Source organism: Falco punctatus, assembly GCF_963210335.1.
Source record: "Falco punctatus genome assembly, chromosome: 2".
Lineage (NCBI taxonomy): Eukaryota > Metazoa > Chordata > Aves > Falconiformes > Falconidae > Falco > Falco punctatus.
This window is the reverse complement of record NC_137581.1, coordinates 55,857,176-55,879,931: the sequence shown is the minus strand read 5'-3', so window position 1 is coordinate 55,879,931 and position 22,756 is coordinate 55,857,176. Positions and strand designations below refer to the sequence as shown.

Below are 22,756 nucleotides of genomic sequence, written 5' to 3'. Positions count from 1 at the left end.
AAAACAGACCTCTGACTTTCAAAGACGAAAAACTCCAATACTGTGCCAAATTTTAAAAAGAGAAACCCTTAGGGGAAAGAAAAATAGAAAGATTGAGAGTGCAGAGTAAACCAGCAAGTATTAAAAACTATGAAAAAAACCTTGTCACTACCACATTCATTAGAAAAATTCTATTCTGAGTACCCTTTATAAAATATCAAAGCTTTCTATCCCAGCAACAAATAAGAAACATAAATGAAATCAGGAGAGTTGAATTACATTATACACTGCTTCAGTTAAGTCTTCAGTTAGTTGTGTCCTCAGCCTAAAAACACATTGATTGTAGAAGATAAAAATGTTCTTTTATAGGATCAGAAGAGTATAAACCTTTAAACCAGATACTGCCTAAATCCAGTAATAAATATAACATCCTTGGTTTGAAAACCTATCATCCGGTTTGACATTTTACGTTCTGTTTTCTCCATGGTTGCTCAATCTGTCTGTTTTGCTTGTGGTCCTACTTAGGGCAGCAATTCACACCAGGCTTCATGCAAGAGGAAGCATGAACCTGGCAAGAGCTGGTGGCCCCCAGAGCTGAGAGGCAGGACCGCTGTGTTAGAGACCCAGCAGGGTAAGTCAGGGATATCTGCTATGGCCATTCAACTTTAATTCAGAAAAAAACACATGCCCCATGTACCACAAGTTTTAGAAACATCTTGTTTGGAGTCAGTTTAAAAATAAAACATGAACCTGTAGCTCTGGAAGAGCCGAGAAATGATGTCTGCTAGTCACAGAAAGGAGATGTTGATAAAATGCCAGCTAGTAATAAATTTAAAGGTGGGCCCAGAGAGATGAAATGCAGTGAAAGATTGCTTCAGACCTAATAAAATCTAAATTAAAAATTTCAAGTCTAGCAAATTCTAAGACCTTTTTAGAGGGGATAGGTGGAGGAGCACTATCTCTATTGCTGAGTCAGCATGAAAAGAAAGACAGGGATGGGGATACACAGGGATTAAGACATGCCAAATAGGGAAGGGAAGAGTTCTGAAGGTTCCTCAAATCATAGTTTTCTTGAAATATGGTGCAAAATGTCCAGTAGTCTCTTATGGAAAAAAAGTAATTCTGGCAACACAATTTGTTCTGGATTCACGGAATTGTGTCAAATCCAAATTGAGAATAACAGCAAATGCAAAGAAAAATATTATTTTTTATGTTAAATAACACGTTTTTATCCTTCTATTTTAAGTTACTTGTTCAGTCTGGAATTTCTTTTAAGATTAAAAATGTAAAGTGCTCAGATTCACAGGCTGAATAAAATGCTTTCTTCAACCTGAAATTAACCTTTTGTGCAAAATCACCATCAAATAATAAAAAAAAGAGTATCATTCACATAGGTTCATCCATCCATCTAACCACAAAAAGGCCATCTTTTTCCCACTTTTCTAACTGCTTTGACTCTCTGTCTTCTGTGGTTTATTATTATTTAATTGTGCTGCCATTCATTCAAGCCAGGCCTGAACTGTGCAAGTTGCTGCATGATTAGGTAGCAAAACCTTTAAATTAACTGTTTCACTAAAGAAACCTTTTAGATTAGAGACATAAATAAAAAAGGTTTAATCGAATATTTATCCAGTGCAGTCAATCAGAAAAAAAATGGTTACCATGGCAGCTACAATTTCCCTGTACAAGTGTTGGGAGTTGCGATAATTCACTAGTCAAGCCACAAACGCTGGAGCCCCTGCTACTACAAATTTCTTCTCTGGCCATAGGAAAGTAGCATAGACCTCTCTGCCTTCTTCTCTACTTATACAGCTGCCACCAAATTTAGATGTGGGGATTTTTAAGTTATGATCTGCTAAAGAACATGTACTTTTCTGCCCTCTGTCCCTTGTCATTAGTACAAATTAAATCCAATTTAAACATGCTTTGCAAATGTTGCTTTTAGAATCATGTCCCATTAGGGACATAAAGATGTGCCTAGCCTAAGCATTTTGCTTTATGACCTGTATTAGTTCTCAGCTAGAAGTTAAACTCTACTGGCTCATGTAAAGCAGCATTAAGAGAAACTGAAAGGCAGGCTTACATCTGGCGTTTATGGCGTTAGACCATACTATATCACCACTGTTGATGTGTGAGTTTTTTCCTTATGGCAAAGGCAAGAACTACATTTCCGTGTTGGTTTTTTGGGGTTTTTTTGTAATGTTGCCACACCTTTAGAGAAAAGTAAAGTACGTTATATGAAATGTCACCTAGTTCACATAGAAGTGACAACACATGTCACTTTGTATCTGGCTTGGACTACTACCAGCTTAAATCTTTCTGAATACATAAGAGCTACAGGGATACTTATTCATATATTTCATATTTGGACTTACCTGAGGGGTTGTACAAAGAATGGGAACAGGCTTTGGACCCTATTAGGAGCTCAGTAGGATGCTAGTTTTGTTTTCATTTCCAAAAGTCCTATTTACCTATTTCAATGCTCTCATGCTAATTTGTGTGCAGATATGTCCAACAAAACAGCTGGGTGTACTGAGTCACTCCTGCTGAATAGAAACTCTGCAGGTGGAAGCGGAGAGCCCTTGCCCAGTTCACCTACTCACAAATGTTCCAATGCAGAAAATACTAATTCCATGGTTGTCTTATTCTGGGTGGACCTTCTTCCTTCAAAGAATGTACTTCCTATAAGGAAATATCATTCTTACAAAATTCCAAAAGGAAAATATTTTTGACAATTAGACAGGCTAAATGACTCATTCAAAGGGTCATTATTTAATGTGTAGAACAAAACCTGGCAAGACTATTCTTAATCTTTTTCTGTGTTAATGTTAATCCTGGGAATCCTGCTCCTGAACTAAAAGCGTTATGCCAGTACTGGACAATTAAAGAATGAAAAGGCTAGTCGATCCCCAAAGGAGCTCAGTATCAATGTATGAAGACAGTGATTTACCCAGTCCTCTTGAAAATTCCGTGTTATAAAGGTTACCTGGTAGGACAATGACTGTTAGGAGTTCACTAAGTTTTTTACTCTCTATTTTCCTCTGTTGCAAAGAGCAGGAAGGAAAAGCCATCAGCACAGGTGCCATGTTGGAGGTGGGATTCAAAAAGATCACATCTACATTGTTAGTAGCATGGTAGGTTTGTGGAAAACTAATTCAGTCAGAGCCTCCTGCTGGGAAAGGGTAATCATGGTGCTGCCTGCACTTAGGGTGGGGGAAGCTTTTGTGTTTCCTTTTAGTTATTGCCAGAAAGAGGGGTGGTACTTTCGCACAACCCTCTGATGGCTGGTCATCTCCTTTGAAGATGATTCGGAGAAGAAAGGAGCACACATGGTGGCACTGACTTTCTGTGTCAAGAGAGATAGTGGTATAACAGTTTGCTGCTGTGGAGTGTAGTTTGAAGGGTATGATATGCATTTAGTTACAGAAACAGAACCAGAAACAGAACCACTGCACAGCTATGACTACTGATATAGCCTAAAGCCATCTCATGCACAGAGATATGAGCCTATAAATATACACACAAATTTATCCCACCTATTCCTGCTGCCCCTGGTCACAAATGAGGAGACCTGTAAGACAGTTTCTTCTTTGTCAGTGTGCTCTTTAATTAGAGTTGTTGTCAGGACCTGATGCATACAGTCAGCTTTTTGGACAAGGCAGCTATTCCACACTTCACCATCTGCTGGTCATCTTAGTGCCTGACACAATCATCCTCTTTCCCTGTCCCTCTCTCATGGTTAACCTCACCTCTTTTTTATTTTTATCATACTCAGTCTTCTAACCTTTTACTTCATTTTCCTTGCTTCTCTCTCTGGCACCAGTCTGGACCCACATCCTGCCCAAGCCCTGGAATACTTGCTCCCAGCACTTCTTTTGATCTTACTCTCTGGTTCACCTAGCAGTCCCTACTGCCATGGCTGTTGTTCTTATGCTGACATGTCTTACTTCATGGCTGCTTCTCCTCCTTATGCTATGCCTGCAACTACCACTCCTCTTCTGAAAATATTCACAGCCTTTGATATCTTTCTGGTCCACAGTATAAAGGTAGAAATGCCATCAGAATGAATATGCAGGCAGAAGATTTGATCAGAGAAGTAAGAACTGTTTGGCAAACACACTAGCAAAGAAAAAGATTAAAATGTAATGAATGCATACATGGCCACAGGATTCCCAGGAATGCTCTGCAGCCTAAAAGCAAGAGCAGAAGGTGCATAAGTATGAGTTTACATCTGGCCAGTTCAAGTCCTGGCATGGTAGTGCTCCACGATTACCCACCAATGCTAACCTTTTGCATATTACCAAAAGTGAATACCTCTTTCTCTTACCTCCCAAAGAATAGGAGACTGTGACTTAGTTTAGTGTAATGCACCTGAAGCCATGGTATTCTTCTCTTTTTAACATTCACCCACCTGCCTGTTCCTTCTGGACTACACCCGCTCTGTGCACTTGGACATGAAGCCTTCAGCCTGTAGCAAATACCATGAAGTGCAGAACACAAGGTGCACATCCCGAAGGTAACACAGAGTACTATAAACACATATCTGTGGTCTGTTCTCTGCTTTGTCTTCCATAAACTATCATTAAATGCAAGATCTCAGTTCTTGCCCTCCAAGCACACTGTTGCTTGTTCTCAGTGATCCAAATAAACACCTAAACAACCAAGGTAAACATCTTCCCACCACAGAGGAAGTAGAATGTCCCTCTGTTTTCCAGCTTGGTTTCTCTGAGACTGAGAAACAAATACTTATGGCATGGGAGCATGAAGGAAGACCTCACTGCCTTCTGCTCTACCAGCAATATGTATTGCTTCAACCTTTTTTTCTCTAACCTAAACACAGCTGTGGGCATATTAGCCTGAAGCTTCACTAAATCAAAACAGATTGAGAGCAAGAATAAACAACACTTGACGTGTGTTAGTCATGGAACTTAACATGTTGCTAGAAGATAAACAGATGCAACAGTGATTAAGATGTTGTAAGAATCTACACACACAAAAATGTTGGGTACATAAATATCCTCGGTGCCTGTAAGTCAATATTTATAGGCATTTGAATCATAGACTTCATAGAATCATTTGGGTTGGAAAAGACCCTTAAGATCATGAAGTCCAGCTGTCATTTGGGTTGGAAAAGACCCTTAAGATCATGAAGTCCAACTGTAAACCTAACACTACCAAGTCCACCACTAACCATGTCCTTAAGTGCCACATCTACACTGTCTTTTAAATACCTCCAGGGATGGTGACTCAACCACTACCCTGGGCAGCCTGTTCCAATGCTTGACAACCCTTTCTATGAAGAAATTTTTCTTAATACCCAATCTAAACCTCCTCTGGTGCAACCTGAGGCTGTTTCCTCTCATCCTATCACTTGTTACTTGGGAGAAGAGACCAACACCCACCTCACTACAGCCTTCTTACAGGTAGTTCTAGAGAGAGGTAAGGTCTTCCCTGAGCTTCCTTTTTTCCAGACTAAACAATATGTAGAGTTTGAGCTTAAATCTACCATTTTAAACTAAACCAAATAAATAAAGGATTTAGCATAAATATAGTACAATAATTGCATTACAAACATTTTAGTATAAAACTCTGACTCACAAAATGCATGTGATTCAGAAAAAGCTTCCTATATTCTTGGTATGTAGTCCACCCTTGCCTGCAACACCCCAGACAGGTGTCAGACTGCCAAGAAAGAAAGGAAGAAGAGCCTTGCCCAGTGGCATTTGGTTGGGTGAGGAGGATATGTAGGCCGAGGATGTAGGGACAAAAACCATTGCCTTTTGGGAGCTTTGCACTGGCAGGTAACTGGTGGTCTGCTGAAAGCTGTGTCCAGAAGTGTCAGAGAAACTTCTGTTTCTTCTCAAACTGTGGGTGCCCCAGAAAAGGTGCTAGATATATGATATATGACATATATATGTGCTAGACCCTGGTGAAGCAGCCAAGAGCTAAGGAAGGCCAAGTAATAGTAGTGTTGACAGACTGCGTTGGCCAACGTTGAGAGAACTGTGTTTGCAGTCATTTGACGTTGTTTGTGTTTTGATTTGACTGTCTATACTTGATAGTAGGTGCCTCATATCCAGGTCAGATGTGACATGTTTTGAAGATGGCTCTACTGGCCTTAGCTTATTTCTGTTAGGACAGAATTGCCTTTTCCCCTTTCCATCTGTCACTAGCTTTCCAGTAAAGTATTGAAAAATGAGTAAACCATCCTCTCCTTTATGTTACAGGAGGAAAAAAGTCAGATCTATGTAATAACTTATGAATTTATTTGTGCTGTCTTCTGTCCCCTTGCTATTTCCGACTAAAAATAACTTTCTTGAACTTAAGTCTGGTAATGCCAAATGAAATACAATCAGGATCCAGATGATTTTGATGGTGATGTTTCATTCTGAAAAGTGACTTATGTGCCTTTTCTTCTGGACCTTATTGATTATTTGTGTTATTACCAGAGGGAGAGCAATTCTTCTGGGAAGAAAAGCAATTTTGTTTGACCATCTGTACAAAGTCTATTTTTCTGATTGCGACATGCAAGCAGAGTGGGTTCAAGAGCAACCAGAAACATCTGGGCCATAATGGTGGACCTGCTGATTTGCTGAGTGGCTTATAAATGGGTGAGTGCTCACCATCTGTTTTTTCCTTCCTTCTTTAACTCCTTAGGCAAGGGAGAACTTCCATGCTCCCACTTTTGATGTCTTTCACTCTTGCCTATTTAGGTTGACATCAAATGAAAGAGATGATACAATGGAGACCATGTTCATGTAAATAAGTGTAGAAAATGAAAGAGAATGCTGTAATCAAGAAAAGCTTTGAAAGAAGCACAGGTTTTACCAGCTGGAGTAGAAGAATGTTGTTTGTTGGTAGATTGTTACATGTCTTCTTAGTCAATTTTGAAAACGGAGCTTTCTTACCAAAGCCACTTGAATTCTACATTTTTTAGTGTTGTATGCCCTAAATGTTGTTTTAGAAAATCAAGACAAAACTCTTATGCTTAAGATCCTCATCTGTACAGCAGGGGCCCAGTATCACTGGAACCAAACTTACATGAATGGAAGTGGACATCTACCATTCACCTCCAAGCTCCAAGAAGAGGTTTAAAAAAAACCAAACTGACCTACGTGAATGGAAGTGGAAACATCTAACATTCACCTCCAGGCTCTGAAAAGAAGTTTAAAAAAATAATTTCCCCCTTGGTTGTGTGGAAGTCATGGCATCACCTTGTCAGTCTTGCCTAGTCAAATCAGTCCATGGACACTGGCATTCACAGAAAACATGGATGCCAGGAGGTCGGCTAATCCACTTCCTACCCTTGCACTAGGTGGCCTACGTTGAGCAAACATCATGACAGAGATTAATCTACTCTGGTTTTTAAACATCTGGTCAGGGATGGGAAGTCTTTATTTCCCTAGGCCATCAGTCACAGTCTGCACAATACTTCCAGAAGTTTATTTTATGTTTCCTAACTCGCTCTTGCCCTGTAACTAGTTCAATTTATTTTTTCTGTTACTGTAATTCACTGTTGCTTGGAGATTATCCTGGGCTTTGGGAACTAGTGTTAAGCTAGAAAAGCAAGAGACCAGGATAGGAATAAAGCAAATAAAGTGCAAGATTTTCTGCAACATATTGTTTGATAGAGAATTTAAAGAAAGGCTTTGTTCTTCAGAAACTGTATTATCAATATTAGAAATGTGGATTAAGAAGTGGAAGACTTGAAACTGTAATGAACAGAAGCAGGAAGTTTAATGTCGATTACCTGGTGAGGCTAGAATAGTGAAATAATCTCTTAGCTGCTTAGCAGTGGAGAAGAGAGTGCTATTGTAGCTCAGGACAGAAATACTGTAAATACGCACGAATGGCTGTTTTAACTAATAGCACAGGGAGCTGCTGCTGAAGGCCTGCTGCAAGCTCATCCAAATCATCCTACAGAAATATCAGTTTCTAAGTATCTGTGCATGAAGCACAAAGATTAAGTTGTTAGGGGCAACTGAACAGGTGGGTAGGTGTGTCAATTTTGTCAATTTTAACTTTTAGTGCAACCTTTTCTGATACTTCTCTATTGCATCAAATATTTGATTTAATAGAAAGTAACTGGTGTGAATCTTATCTTAGCAGATAGTCAATAGAAACTATTCACTATGGATAAACAATTTTTACCTAGTTTTGTGTAAAGCAAGTAAGTGGGCATCCAAACATCAAAAGAACTAAACTACGAAAGTTAACAGAAATATTGAGTGTCCATATATGTATGTGTGTGACATTTAGATAGAAAAATGTGAATGGAAATTTTAATTTCCATTCATATCATTAGGAAGAATAATATCGGCCAAAATAACCTTAATACAGTGGCCAAAGATGGAGAATACTGTGGCTTAAAACCCAGGCTGCTTCAGTAGTGAAGATGGTAAAGGTAAACAACAAAAATTCAGTTGTTTAAACATAGGTGCCTACTGCCACTTTTAAGGCACCAGAGACATCAGCATGGGACAGGTGGATATGACACAGTTAATGAAAGACCTGAAACCTTCTGGACTGGTAACTTGTGGCTGAGTGGAATACCCTACCATGTCTAGAATGAAGGCGCCTTGAAATGGTTAGGCACCTGAATTGCACCATAATTTCAGGAGAATGAATAAGTCATTTAATATAGATAAGAAACTATGGCATGTAGAGAATTGATATGGGGAGGTAGAGAAAGATATGGGGAAAATAGAGATGGCTAGTGAGGTGATGAGAAGAAATAGGAGCTGTATCTGAGGAAGACTGTTGGTATTACATACTGATGACCAGGCTGAAATAGCAAAATTACTTACAGCTTGGTTCGCAGCATTGACATTTCTGTTCTGCAGCTGAACAAGAACAGGCCAATATGTCCATATTGCAGAAGGATGAGAAACTGTTCTCCAGTGGATACGTCAGCAAGATGATGAGTCAGGCCACCGGATAGTGACAAGCTGGGCTCGCAGCCAGCAGAAAAGCCTGCTTTCTTGCCTGTGGCATGGTGGGAAACAAGGCTGCCTGTTTGGTTTGTCAGGCAGGCATAAGGTCTGCCTTTCTGCCTGGCTTCAATCAAAAACATCAAACAATGTACTGTCGTAAAGCCCTCGCATTCTCTATCATAGCTTGTCTTCAAGAAACTACTCCCTCTGATGCCTTTCAAACAGCTTTGAATCTGATTTTGTGCCTAGAACTGCCTCAGAGCCACCACATAGAGCTCAGCAAATCTTTTATCCAGACTTTTCAGACATGCTCATGCATATGTCATCTTGGTTTTCTAGGTAACTGTCTTGAGACCCTGGAGTATGATATAGAGAAACTGTTCAGCTCTGAAATCAATGGCTGCTTGCCTGAAAGCGAAAGGTTATAGTGCTACATCCTCTGAAAGACTAAGCTTTAGGATCCTATTGCATAATTGGGATCAGTGGCTGATTTTCACCTTAAGAGCCACGTGCTTTTATTCATCATCTGGAAATCAGCTGAAAGTTCCCAATTATCTTCTAAGGGTTTTGAGAAAAGCAGATGTTTGTGAACTCCTCATACTCTAGTGGTAAGTGCCCTAGAAAATGCACATGAAGAATCTTGTCAGGCTGACTGTATTCAGAAGGATAATGGAGTACAGCAAAGAAGGCTTAAGGCCACACATCATACAGATGCTTATTTAGTGACTATTGTCTTTCTTGTACACTGAATAAATAGGGAATCTTGTGTGTTTGCATGTTTTTGACATCCTCTGTGATCATCAAATTGATTTCCCTAGCACAACATATATGCATAATGGGTTTAATTTAGATGCCACTGGCTTAATTTGGCTGTTACCCTATTTGAGTAGTTGGCTTTGCTAGACTGCTATCCATATTACATTTACTAAGTGGCACTTTGATTAGTTTGTATATATATATTTCTCTTTCCATGTTGTGAACATACTGTTGCCGTACAAAATATTAAATGGATGAATTGGTAGTTGCTTTCCTTTCCCCCTAAACCAGAAAGAAGGTTATTATTTTCTTTACTGTGCTGTTTTCCCTTCCCTTTCCTCTCCATGTGCAAGCTCAGATTTTCCTGAGCATCCCTATCACTAATTGCTTCACAGTTCTTTATTACTGCATCAATTTCTAATGGCTACTTGCACACTTGACAGAGTTAGGGATTAATTTGGCTTTCAAGATATTATTTTTTTGGTTCAATTTTGTTTTCATTTTCAGTTTTCCCTTCTCCAATACTTTCTAGAGTGTTTTGGACTTAGAAGTAAACATCAGTATTTATTTTAAAATTAAGTAGTGTCAACATTTGTCACTGATAAGGCTGGCAAAGGAAAAATATGTTTCTTGAGGTTTGTTCTTTGTCCTTTTCCTACCATTACAACAATATCAGAAAAAGTTACTTTAATCCTTTTAACTGTATTTTTAAAGAAATTACTTGTTCATGATCAGTATCCTACTTCCTTGCCCAAACTAAGAAATGATTGGATAATCCTTCATTGCACATCTATATCACAAAGGTAATGCTTCATGAAATGAAGCGAGTTTTAAGATTTACATCTTCCTTCCTCCCACTGCCTGACCCAAACTTTATACACATTTTGGGACTTGCACTGGGCTGTGATACCGTTTAATTCTCTTATGAGTACCTAGTTAGACAAATTTGCTTCACAGAAATCTAAACCTGCTAGATTTTGCTAATGGGCAGAGCTTTTCTTCATAGGTTTTAGGATATGTTTTAAATTACTTATTCAGGCTCTGGAATACATAAACACTACTTTCATTAAAGCCTGTCCTTTCAAACTACTGCACCATTTCCGTAAGTTTATTTCCTAGTTTTAATCTGGAAGGATCTACAGACAGTTGTTGACAAATGTACTACTTATTGCTTGCAAAATTCTGTGGCACATCGTCTACGCTCAAGCAGTGCATGCTGTTGCCAGCCCCATCAGTGCTCACTGACAGCAAGCTTAAGCTTGATTTGTTTGATTTAGGATTATTATGACATTCTTGCAAGCACGAAGTGATGCTGTTTCTTCAGTAATACAGTATAGCCAATACCCTATTCTTCCTTTATCTCAACACGGTGTAAACTCTGATGCCTATAATGAAAGTCAGATGCCAGCCCTGTTAAACACTGGCAAGGCATTTTAGTGGGATTATATAGGGCTGGTTGCTGCTGGGGACATGAGATGAGTACACAGAACATAAGAATGGTGCCTATCTTGCAGCTGGCTCAGCTGGAGTGGGAAGGAGTCTCGATCAGGGCTGATTAGTTGTATGAAGTCTGGTTGGAAGTCAGTAACTAGCGGTGTATATCAGGGGTCAACACTGGGTCCTAAACTGTCTGACATCTTCATAAATTATCTCAATGATGGGGCAGAGGGTACTCTCAGCAAGTCTGCTGATGAGGAGAGGTTGTTGAGAACTGTGAGGAGAGGCTGATACACCAGAGGGTCGTACTGCCACCCAGAGGGACCTCAACAGGGTGGAGAAATGATCTGACGGGAAACTCATGAAGTTCAAAACCGGGAAGCATCAAATCTTGCACCTCAGGAGGATCAACTCCAGGCACCAGTACAGATGGGGCCACCCAGCTGGAAAGCAACTTGGCAGAAAAGGGCTTGGGGGTCCTGGTGGACACCAAGCTGAACATGAGCCAGCAGTGTACAAGGGATAATGGTATACTGGGCTGCATTAGGAGGAGTGTTACCAGCAGGTTGAGGGGTGTGATTTTTCCCCTCTACTCAGCACTGAGGCCACATGTGGAGTACTGTGTGTGTCCAGTTCTGGGCTCCCCAGTACAAGAGAGACATGGACATACTGGAGAGAATCCAGCAAAGGGCCATGAAAATGGTGAAGGGATGGAGTAGCTCTCCTATGAGGAAAGGCTGAGGAAGGTGGGACTGCTCAGCCTGCAGGAGGGTCAAGGGGATCTTATCAGAGCGTACAGTGGGTGCAAAGAGGACGAAGCCAGGCTCTTCTCAGTGAAACCCAGTGACAGGATCAGAGTCAGTGAGAACAACCTGAAACACAGGAGGTTCCCTCTGAACATCAGGAAACGTGTTTTCATGGCGAGGGTGATCGAGCACTGGCACAGGTTGCCCAGGGAGGTTGTGGAGACCTTGGAGATCTTTAAAAGCTGTCTGGACATGGTCCTGAACAACTGCCTCTAGACTGTCCTGCTTCAGCAGGCGGGTTGAATAACTTGACCTCCAGAGGTCCCTTCCAACCAACCTCAATCATGCTGTGATTCTGAGACTGCAGAGAAATAACAGCATGGCAGGGACCCATTCTGCCAGTTACTTTTTTGTGGAGGGTAATACTTCAGGTACATTCCCCACATTCCTATTTTCTTTGGTCTCTTCCAGTTTCCTGTACTTGTTTTGGTCATACTCCCTGAGCAGGCCACGGTGATGGGTCTGGAGAGGAGTATGATGGTCATGTGCTGAACTTAAGAATTGCTTCAAGGATTTCTGTGGTGCACCATCTCCTAGAATTAAATAGGTACTTTGTACCACCAAACTCTCCTAAACGTTGCTGGACGACAAGGAGTCAATTTTTTATTTTTATTTTTTTGATCGAAATACCTGTCACACCTGGGAAGCAGAGGTGGCAGCAGGCCTTTCTGGGAGGGTTCGGTCCCGTTACGCTGGGCTCGGCCCTGGCTCGCGATGTGTTTTTCTGTCCGAGAGGGTGCGTGGGAGCGCTGCTTGACGCTGCAGGCGCCGTGGAGATGCCTTTCATCAGCAACGGGCACACACTGACGAGGAACCAGGGACAGAAGCGCAGAGCCCCCGCGGCCCGGCGGTGGCCCACGCCGGCCGGAGGCCCGGCCCGCCCTGAGGTGACCGGCGGCCGCCCGTGGCGCTGCGAGCGGGGCGGCGGCGCCGGCTCTCTCCCGCGGGGCGTTTGGCAGCGCCGCGGGGCGGCCTCGGCCCCGCCGGGGGAGGAGCGGCAGCGCCGCGGGGCGGCTGGGGGGGGGGGGGGGGGGGGCCGCCCCCGCGCGGCCTCCGGGGCTGCCCGGCGCCTCAGCCGCCGCGCCGGGGCGGGCGCCGCGGGGGAGCGAGCCGGCAGGAGGCGTCCTCCGGCGGGAGGGAGGGACGAGGCGGGGGGTGCCGGCTTTCCCGGAAACAGCGCCGGCCGGCGGCAAAGCGGCGGCGGCCGCGGTGGGAAGTCGCCTCTGGTCCTGCGCCCTCGCCGCCGCCGGGCGGGTTGGCGCGGTGCGGCGGGCGGCATGGAAGCGGTGCCCCGCGAGGAGAAGCCCAACCCGCTGCGGGATGCCAACCTCTGCTCCCGGCTCTTCTTCTGGTGAGCGCTCGGGCGAGGGCAGGGCGGAGGGCAGCCGGCGCGGCGAGGTGCGGCTCCGGAGCGCCCGCCGGCGGGGAAGGCGCTGCGCCGGGGCTTAGCGCCCCTCGCCTCGCCTCCCTTGGCCGCTCGGCCCAGCCGGCAGTGGGGGGATGCTGAGCCCTGGCTAAGGGCCGGCCGGGTTGCACTTCAGCGCGGCTCCCGTGGGGGTCCGGGCGCCACAGCGACGGCCGGGGGGGATGGGAGGCGGCGGCCGGCGCAGCCCGCGCTCCTCTGTCGGCTGCCGGCGGTGACTCTGCAGCCGCGGCTCGGCCCCGACCTGCCGCCCGTCCCAGCGGGCCCGCCGGGGCAGCCCTGCCGGCCGGCAGCCCCTCGCCCGCAGGTGGCTGCGGGGAGCGTGGCGTGGCGGGGTCTCCTGAGGTGAAGCCGGCGGCCCGCGCCGGGCGCTAATCCCCGCCGCGGTCTGGGCACAAGCGCGGCCGGGGGCCTGGCCGCCTCGGCAGGGCAGCCCTCAGCACGGCGCCGCCGCCCCCTGCGAGCGCGGGTTGGATTTCCTCGGTAGCTGCGGGGAGGGGAGGGCGGGAGCGTCCTCCGCCTTGTGGCCCGGGACCGGGTGCAGGGCTGCTCCCTGGCATTGTTCTGCTTCCCCGCTTGCATAACGGATCGCGGCCAGGTGTTGCTCATCTCGGCGAGGCTTCCTAATCTCGCTGTCGGCGCGGGGCTTTCCCCTTCGTGAATGAGGCGGTTTCTGAACTGTACTCTGCGTGGGAGTTTCCCCGTGTGAGGAGGGAATGGCTGGGCTGCACAGCCTGCCTGCTCTCCTCAACGCGTCAGCTGCAGTCGGGCTGCCTTGGCTCTCGGGGCGCTTAGGATGTCACACAGTGAAGGCTGGGGGTGTTATGAAGGCTGGGGGTGTTACGGTGCCGCCACAGACTTTCATGGGACCAAACGACAACTAGTCCAAAGTTAGTCCTTGCTTTTTTTATTAGTGGGGACCTTGGAGTGGCTAGATAGAATAATTCAAAGCAGTGAGGACCTACAGCTACAGTTTAGTTGCTTTGAAATGTCAATAGGAGAAGATCTGCGAAGTGCAGTGGGAGAGCGTTGAGCTTGTCTATCTTTGCAGGTGCCCTTTGGAAGAGAGCAGTTCTGAGGGTAGCGCTGACTCCTGCTTCACCTACTGTAGCCTGAGCCCGGGCACACATGCTGTGTTATGTGGTGGAGGAGGGAGGGGGAAGGAAGAGAGGGCATGGCAGGTGAGGCTCTTTTTTTGGAAGTCTCTGGAACACAAGTAAAAATCTCTTTGATCCTATAAGCTACTCTGAGCAGGTGCAGAAATTCCTTTTGGAAGGTAGGGGGATTTTAAAAGCCCTGACAAATTTTAGCTAAAGAAATTTTCAGTCAAGGATTTTCCTCAGGGGTACTCAGTGCAAAAAAGAAAGGAAGGAAAGGGAGGAAGAAGAAAAAATAAAAAAAAGGAGGTCGTATGCTTGTGCAGAACTCCCTGTGTTCAGCGTTTTAACTTGTAATTTCTTCTTTGACACCAGGGGTACCCGTGTTGGGAACAGCATTGCTAGGAAATCCATACAGAATTGGATGAACCACATAGCATTCCAGGGCTGCTTCTGGTCTGTTCCCTTTCCCTTGCCGGGATCTTGTGGTGTTACTGGTAGTTCTGCCAAAAACAACCTAGTTAGACATAAAAAAGGAAGTGTGCAGTGCTCCTAGCTAGTTTTCTGACTGCTCCCATTGTCCTTTCTTTAGGCCTTTTGTATCGATCTCCATGTATTGCAGTGAAATGTTAAACAGCAACCACAAAGCACTTTAAATTTCCCAAGTCTTAGACAAGCACTTGAAAGGTTTCTTTTACCCCAAACACATTTGTAGGTTCTCACTGTGCAAAGGGAAGAATAAGTAGGTGGCAGGCTGTGCTTGTGGGATGACAGAACTGCTGAAAGTCCAGAGATTGATTGGGACTTCATGCTTTATAGTCAGATGGTAGTGCACAACTGTAGGGCTTGTACTTTGAAAAAGGGTTTAGTGGGGTATGAAAAGCTTTAGAGGTTGCCCAATGTACTTTTTCTCAGGCTTCTGTAACAGCATAATTCACAGCACTGGAATTACCCTTTTAAAGTCTCTTCTGTTACCTGTGCTGCATGTCATAATGAAACATACCAGTATATGCTTGTTATTTACTAGTATTAGTATTTTCTAAGTGAAAATTGCAGCTGAAATGATGACTGCAGTGGCTTGAGTAAGCAGGGGCTGTCACTTTTCTGCAGGTTAATACTCTTTTCCATAAAACCAAGGCAGTATTAAAACAGCTTTCATTAGCTATAAAGCTAACTTTTAAGGGTAGTTTTAAGAATTGTTCTACCTCTCTAAAAAGTGTATAGCATCTGTCAGACAGCTGTGTGAGTACTGCTTTGGCATCGCTTCATTTTAACTGCTGTCTCACACAGGATGTTCTGAGATGTTTTCAGCTGGAGAACTCAAAAAAGAGTGCATGAGGAGGTCTGTCCTGGGAGTAGTGGTAACCGCTACCACGCGGTTACTGAAGTGTGCCTGCTTGCTCTCCATATCCGAGGTGTTGACTGCTTCTTTATATGCTGGTGAGGTCAGAAAGTAGGGCATTGCAGGCAGCTAGGCAAGAGTCCTTTTTGTTTTCATTTTATATTTTGCTGCAAAAGTGCAATTTTGCTGTTGTAAGGAAGCACCCTCTCATTTGTTGCTAGTGGTGCAGAAGCAAAGCTAAAATTAATGCCAGCAGAAACAGGATCAGACTCACAGGAGAAAAGAAGTCATGTTTCATTGAATTATAAAACTAAGGTAATGAGTGTGTAGGCTGAAGACACATTCTTCTATTGTTCAAAGCTTGTCTTCTTGCTTTTGGGATGTGACTTTGACAAGTATGAGCTTGATGAACATTAAACTCTTACTAGTACATTCATGGGAAAGAGGAGCATCTGGATTGTGTGTGAATATTGTTATTATAATGCATCCCTTGTGTAATGTTAGTCTGGATGTTAGAAGGATAAAAAAACTGTTTGTGACAGAAGTATGACGATCAGGGCAGTTGCAAAATACTCTTGTTTTCCGTATCTCTCACTGAATTATCTGTATGAACACAGGATTATCAAAGCCCAAATTGTTGTTCTGGATGTTCCAGATGTTACTGTAACTACTGATCTTTAGAATCACAAGCTCCCATGCTCACCAAACTTGTTTAAGCTCTGGCTGGTAGGTCAGTTACAGAGTTAGCAGTGCTCAGGTATATTTCTGATTTGCTTCATCTATGTTTTGTTGGGATGGTTTTTGTTTTTGGGGGGGTTTTTTGTTTTTTTTTTTTTTGGTTGGTTGGTTTTTTTATTTTAAGAGTGGCTCAACTTGCTGGTGAGAATGAGGGCTTTGAAGGGTGGATAGGATTTGGTTTTGGTTTTAGATCTCTCCAAGAAAGAGATAATTTATTCCAATGTTTTTCATGTTTGAACAGCTATTCTGTCATAGGAAGTGTTTTGAGTTTAAAAAGCCTTACACTCCATGCTTTATGCAGTTAGTGAAAAGTGCTGTTCTCATCTTTTTTCCTGCTATGGAGGGTGGGTGGGTATTATTAAATTAATCACTATACACAGTAAGAGTGTTTATCTTTTCTAACTATTAACCCATCTTTAAGCTTGCATGTTCATTAAGTAGCAGGTATATTTTTATTTGCTTGTAGCATTTTCTCCCTTTATTTATCAAAGATGTTCTAGTTATACAGCAGTTGAATTTTTACACAGTCTCTTGTTCAGACATTGAATCTATTACAGTGGAAAGTTACAAAACATGGGCTATGATTAAATATTTTAAAGACTGGGTAACTCTTGGCCCATGAATAATGTGAGGAGGGCAGGCTGGAACACCCTGGAAAAGGGTATTCCGTGTTTCTGTTCAGAGAAGTAAAAGAAATTGAAGTCCTGCTAAATTTCATACATGTATAAATTATTTTAAATTATAATAGTGATTACTTATCTGTAACAGACTCATTGTGACTATGACAAATTCTCAGCTCCTTTGGAGCACTGGATGCTGTCAGCATCCTAGGCTGGATGCCTTTTTACATCATCACTCGATGTGTGGCAACTGCCATTACAATAACAATGTTAAAACACAAACTGAAAACTTGCTCCAAGGCATCTGCACAGTTACGATTCCAAGGAACAAACTATTGGTTTGTCATTACCTGTTGGTGTCTGACAGCATTGTTCTTGGCTTACTAAGCACGTGCTTTAGGGAAAATGACAAAACCCCTGTCTTCTTCACAGCTGTAACTTGGAGTGTAGTGGGAGAAGAGTAAAAAAATACAAATATTTACCTTTGGATTTATGTGTGAACTGACTGGGTGAGTTTTTCAGTGATGACTGCCAAAATGTAGCTGTTTGGCCAAATGCAATCATGTCATGTACCTCTTTTGTAGCAGTGTAAATAACGACGTGCTTTACTTAACTTCTTCCTTCTCTCTCACTGCATAGCTTAGAATTGGAAGAACCACTGACTGATTTAGTTGGACTTCTGAGTAAGCCTAAGTGTCACCTGCATTTTAGTCCTGTAACTTGGCTGTCTTCAAAAGTGTATCTTGACTTGCACTGAAAGAGGTTAGGGAAAGAATTCATCACCTTTCTTGGAAGTTCCAGCTGGAGTCCATCAGTGCCACTGTTAAAACTGATCTGTGTTCCTTACAATGTCAGTGAATAGATTTGTCTGTGAGGCAGGTAACAAATGAAAATATCAAGCAGCATCAGGCTGTGTGGTTTGCCTGGGATCTTGCCTGATACCTTGTGAATTCCCACTGGCAATGCCTGAGATTAGTGATGATTTCTAGCAGATGCCACTGTATAGATTTCTGAGGTAGCTAATTTTTTCTTTTATTGACCTATTGGTGCTGGATGATTGCATACTGTAAGAAACTAAAGAAATATGTAAGCATCTTCAGTTTGGATGAACAGAAAACTCATTTTCAATGTCCAAAGAATGAAATCACACTTACTTTTTTTTTCCCTCCTGATTGAAAGAAGACCACAAATCATACCTACAACTTTTTTAAAAGATCATGCCTTGTTTGTTCATTTATCAGATATTTAATATCCTGTCGTCAAATCTGAGTCATTCAGTCTTGTCATGGTTTAACCCCAGCTGGCAACTAAGCACCATGCAGCCGCTCACTCACCCTCTGAACCAGAGGGATGGGGAGGAGAATCAGGAAGGAATGTAAAATTCGGGGGTTGAGATAAGAGCAGTTTAATAGGTAAAGCAAATGCTGTGCATGCAAGCAAAGCAAAACAAGGAATTAATTCCCTGCTTCCCACGGGCAGGCAGGTGTTCAGCCATCCCCAGGGAAGCCGGGCTCCGTCACACGTAACGGTTACTTCGGAAGACAAACACCATTACTGTGGGTTGTGCCCCCCTTTCCCCTTCTTCCCCCAGTTTATATGCTCAGCGTGCTGTCCCATGGTATGGCATATACCTTGTTGGCTGGTTCAGGTCACCTGTCCTGGCCGTGTCCCCTCCCAATGTCCCGTGCCCCTCCAGCCCTCTCACTGGCAGGGCCTGAGAAACTGAACAGTCCTTCACTTAGCATAAACATTACCTGGCAACAGCTAAACCCATCAGTGTGCTATCAACGCTGTTCTCACACCAAATCCAAAACACAGCACTGCACCAGCTACTAAAAAGAAATTAACTCTATCCCAGCTGAAACCAGGACAGTATACACCCCTTATTCCATACCATTTACGTCATGACACACTTTCCACTACAGCCACCCTTCCCATCCTTTGACAGAATTCACAGGTATCATTCCCCTAGTCTGTGGACCACCCCTGTAAAAATGTCTACAAAATGTCCACAGATGTCGATTGAGTTCATTTAGTCCATGGCTTTGGGCTCCGTCTGTTATGGTGGTCACTCAGAAGAGAAGGTGGTATGTTGCATGGGTTCATTGGGCACCAAAACCAGCTCAGCTCGGGTCGCTGCTGCACTTGCACTGCGTCTTGTAAGGCTTGTCCTCCCATGGTTCTGGTGGTTTCTGCTCTAGTAATTCCTATAACGTGAAACTCAAATCATGGGTTACAATTTAAGGGTATATCCATTACAATCTCCACCCCTGGTCCCTTTGGACCAGTCCATAGGGCTTAATATTGCAATGAACTTCTCCCCTTGTCCCTGCTCCAGCTTGAACTTATCTACAGATTGCAGTCCCTTGTGGTTGTACCTGCTCCAAGAGGAGCCACAGCTATGATCCACAGTCTCTCCAGGGGTATCCCTGCTGCGGCACAGACTCATCCACAGCCACAGTCACTTCAAGGTGCACCTGTTCCAACACAGCCTTATCCATGGGCCATGACCATAGACCTGCTCCACTGTGGCCCTACCCACAGCCACAGTCCCTTCAGAAGTAATCAGCTCCAGCATGGCCTTACCCTGGCTGCAATCCCTCCAGGGTTGTACCTGCTCTGTCGTGGGCTTATCCATGGCCACATGCTTTGATCATGACCTCGCGTACAGCCAGTGACACTTCAAAGTGTACCTGCTGTAGCATAGACTTAACCAGAGCCACAGATACTTCAAGGTGTACAGTCTGCAGCATGGACTTGCCCTTGGGCCACAATTCCTTCAGAGGCATACCTGCTGCGGCACAGACATAACCACGGCCACAGACACTCTGAGATATACCTGCTCGTGCATGGACTTATTCATGGCTACAGGAACTCTGGGGTGTCCTGCTCCCACACGGACTCATCCACAGGTCACAGTCCCTTTGACTCGAGTTCACGCTGGAGTTCCAGCTTGTCCAGTACAGCAGCGATGCCCTGGCCACCTGCCAGCCCCAGCGCATCGCCATTGCTGTTATCAAAATGTTCCTGGGCACAGAACAGTAAGATGATAAGCAGTACAGCAAGCAGCAAAAGCAAAAAGCAGCCACTAATGAGCAGTAGACTCTAATATACAGTAAGGCAAGCAAGCCCCATAGCAAGCACAGAAACCTGCCCCTTAATAGCTAAACAGAAATAACAGCTATAAATTCAAACTAGTACGTTCCAATCAAATCTGTTGTTATCTTGAACCTTTTGTGCCCCATGTTAGGTGCCAAAAAGGACTGTCATGGTTTAACCCCAGCTGGCAACAAAGCACCACACAGCTGCTGATTCACCCTCGAACCAGTGGGATGGGGAGGAGAATCGGGAAGGAATGTAAAATTCAGGGGTTGAGATAAGAGCAGTTTAATAGGTAAAGCAAATGCTGTGCATGCAAGCAAAGCAGAACAAGGAATTCATTCCCTGCTTCCCACGGGCAGGCAGGTGTTCAGCCATCCCCAGGGAAGCCGGGCTCCGTCACATGTAACGGTTACTTCGGAAGACAAACACCATTACTGTGGGTTGTGCCCCCCTTTCCCCTTCTTCCCCCAGTTTATATGCTCAGCATGCCGTCCCATGGTATGGCATACCTTGTTGGCTGGTTTAGGTCACCTGTCCTGGCCGTGTCCCCTCCCAATGTCCCATGCCCCTCCAGCCCTCTCACTGGCAGGGCCTGAGAAACTGCAAAGTCCCTGACTCAGTATAAACTTACCCAGCAACAACTAAAACCATCAGTGTGCTATCAACGCTGTTCTCACACCAAATCCAAAACACAGCACTGCACCAACTACTAAGATGAAAATTAACTCTATCCCAGCTGAAACCAGAAAAAGTCTCTTGAATACTGCATTCATTTTTAAGTTTTGCTTGTTTAATTGCAAGATAGCTGTATTATGTGGAAGAAAATAATATTTGATAATCATGGTTTATGACCTAGTGAAGTTAAAATATGTGGTTAAAGAGTGCTAAATAGATTGTATTGGCTAGGGCAAATGTGTGTTAACTATCAGAATGTTAGCATTTGCTATTTACAGTAAATATCTGTGCTCAGGTATGCAATAGATTAACTCAGTATAATGAAACACTGAGGCTGTTTGCCTTTGGAATTCCCTATGTAAAGTATGTTGTAGCATTGATGAGAGAAAATGTCCCTCATAATTCCTGCAAAACTTCAAAATTAGGATTATTCTGTACTGCTGGTTTTTCTTTTTTCCAAAAATCAATCCCCCCCCCTTTCTAGAATATTCTACAAGGCCTCAAGTAGAGTGGAGGAGAGAGATAATACAATTAGATTTTGGGAGTGGAAGGTTAACAAGACCAACCGTTTTTTCTTTTTTCTTTTTTTTTTTTGTATTCCTGGCCCCCAGCCACTTGAATACCAGCGTGAACTCCAGAGATGATTTTAATTCTTCCTATTTCCATTACTGTCAGAAAGGAAGTTAATGCAGAAAATGCTACCGTTAGGTTTCAGCATTTGCATTTTCTTTTGGAAATTGAAATCATAGACCATTGTGATCAACTAGACTTTATGCATAACTTTGGTTTCAGGGTTTGAGCCTTTTTTGTTGTTGTTGTTGGTTGGTTGCTTTTTTCTATTAAACATATGTGTTAGCTATAACACAGTTTTTAGATGCATTTTTGAATGCCCACTCCAACTAAGTTTTTTCAGTAGTAACTAACTTGAGATTAGAAGTTTGTTTGGATGATCTGTTCTCTTCTGCAAAGTTAAAAGATGCTTTTCCCTTCGCTTTATGTAATTACTTAGGCCCTACTTCAATAAATAGCTTGTACTGAAATTTATTGTTACAAGGCATAATCTTCAGACCTGTGCATCAGATCTTTGGTATTTTGGATATTCTTCTTGGCATGTGGATGCTGGGTTTGAAATCAGTATTTTAATGATAGTCTTAGTGCCATGGGTACAGGTGATGCCACTCCTCCATTCCCTGCTTCCAGGCCTTGCAGAAAGTATGCTTTCCCCTTGCCCCACCTGGCCCCTTCCCCCCACTTTCCCTTGTCCTGTTTGTATTACTTGCCATCTGCAACATCAGGAAGAATGTTAGAGTAAGCAAGTATTTCATACCTGGCTGATGCAGGATAGATGAACAGCACGAAAGTAGCCTGCAATAAATCCAATCAAATACCAGTTGAGTTACCGTCAGCATCAGAAGGTGGATATTCAGCAATTTAGCTGCTTACACTATGCTGTGAAAAAGCAACAGCTTGGAAGATGAGATGAAGCTAAGTATCAAAGGTTAATACAGTTTGGCATTGGAACTGGAAGCCTGAAGGGCGTTTCTGAGTTAATACTGCTTTGAAGTAATTTCATTGTATTCCTATTTTTTCCTATGGTTTAAGCCGCAGTAAGCTGGGGAGGGAAGCTGCAACCAAAACACCAGTTGAAAAGTATCTGAAGAAGTACCAGAACTTACTCTGTTTACTTTATAAATTGTAGATGACTGCCTTAGTAAGGGTAAGTGGGAAAAGGCAGCTTACTGAAGAGGATGGGCAAGCATCTGAAATAGAGATAGGATTTTGTTTTAAAAAATCATCACATGATGATACAAACTGTTGTGAAATTTATGAGTTATTGCAAAATAACAC

The 22,756-nt window shown here is 43.6% G+C and overlaps 1 protein-coding gene across 2 annotated transcripts in view; it reads left to right on the top strand.

Annotated features, from left to right (window-relative positions):
• Window positions 1–5,138: 5,138 nt before the first annotated feature.
• Window positions 5,139–22,756, top strand: part of ABCC4 (ATP binding cassette subfamily C member 4 (PEL blood group)) — a 167,568-nt gene continuing 149,950 nt past the window's right edge. The window contains exon 1 of one of the 2 annotated variants that reach the window (XR_013925943.1): window positions 5,139–13,262. Coding sequence is in view for 1 of the 2 variants with exons in the window: in XM_080374996.1 (XP_080231122.1) it covers window positions 12,688–13,262 (575 nt within the window). In the remaining variant the exon portion in view is untranslated. The remainder of the gene's footprint in view (window positions 13,263–22,756) is intronic. The other variant, XM_080374996.1, reaches the window with a different exon arrangement.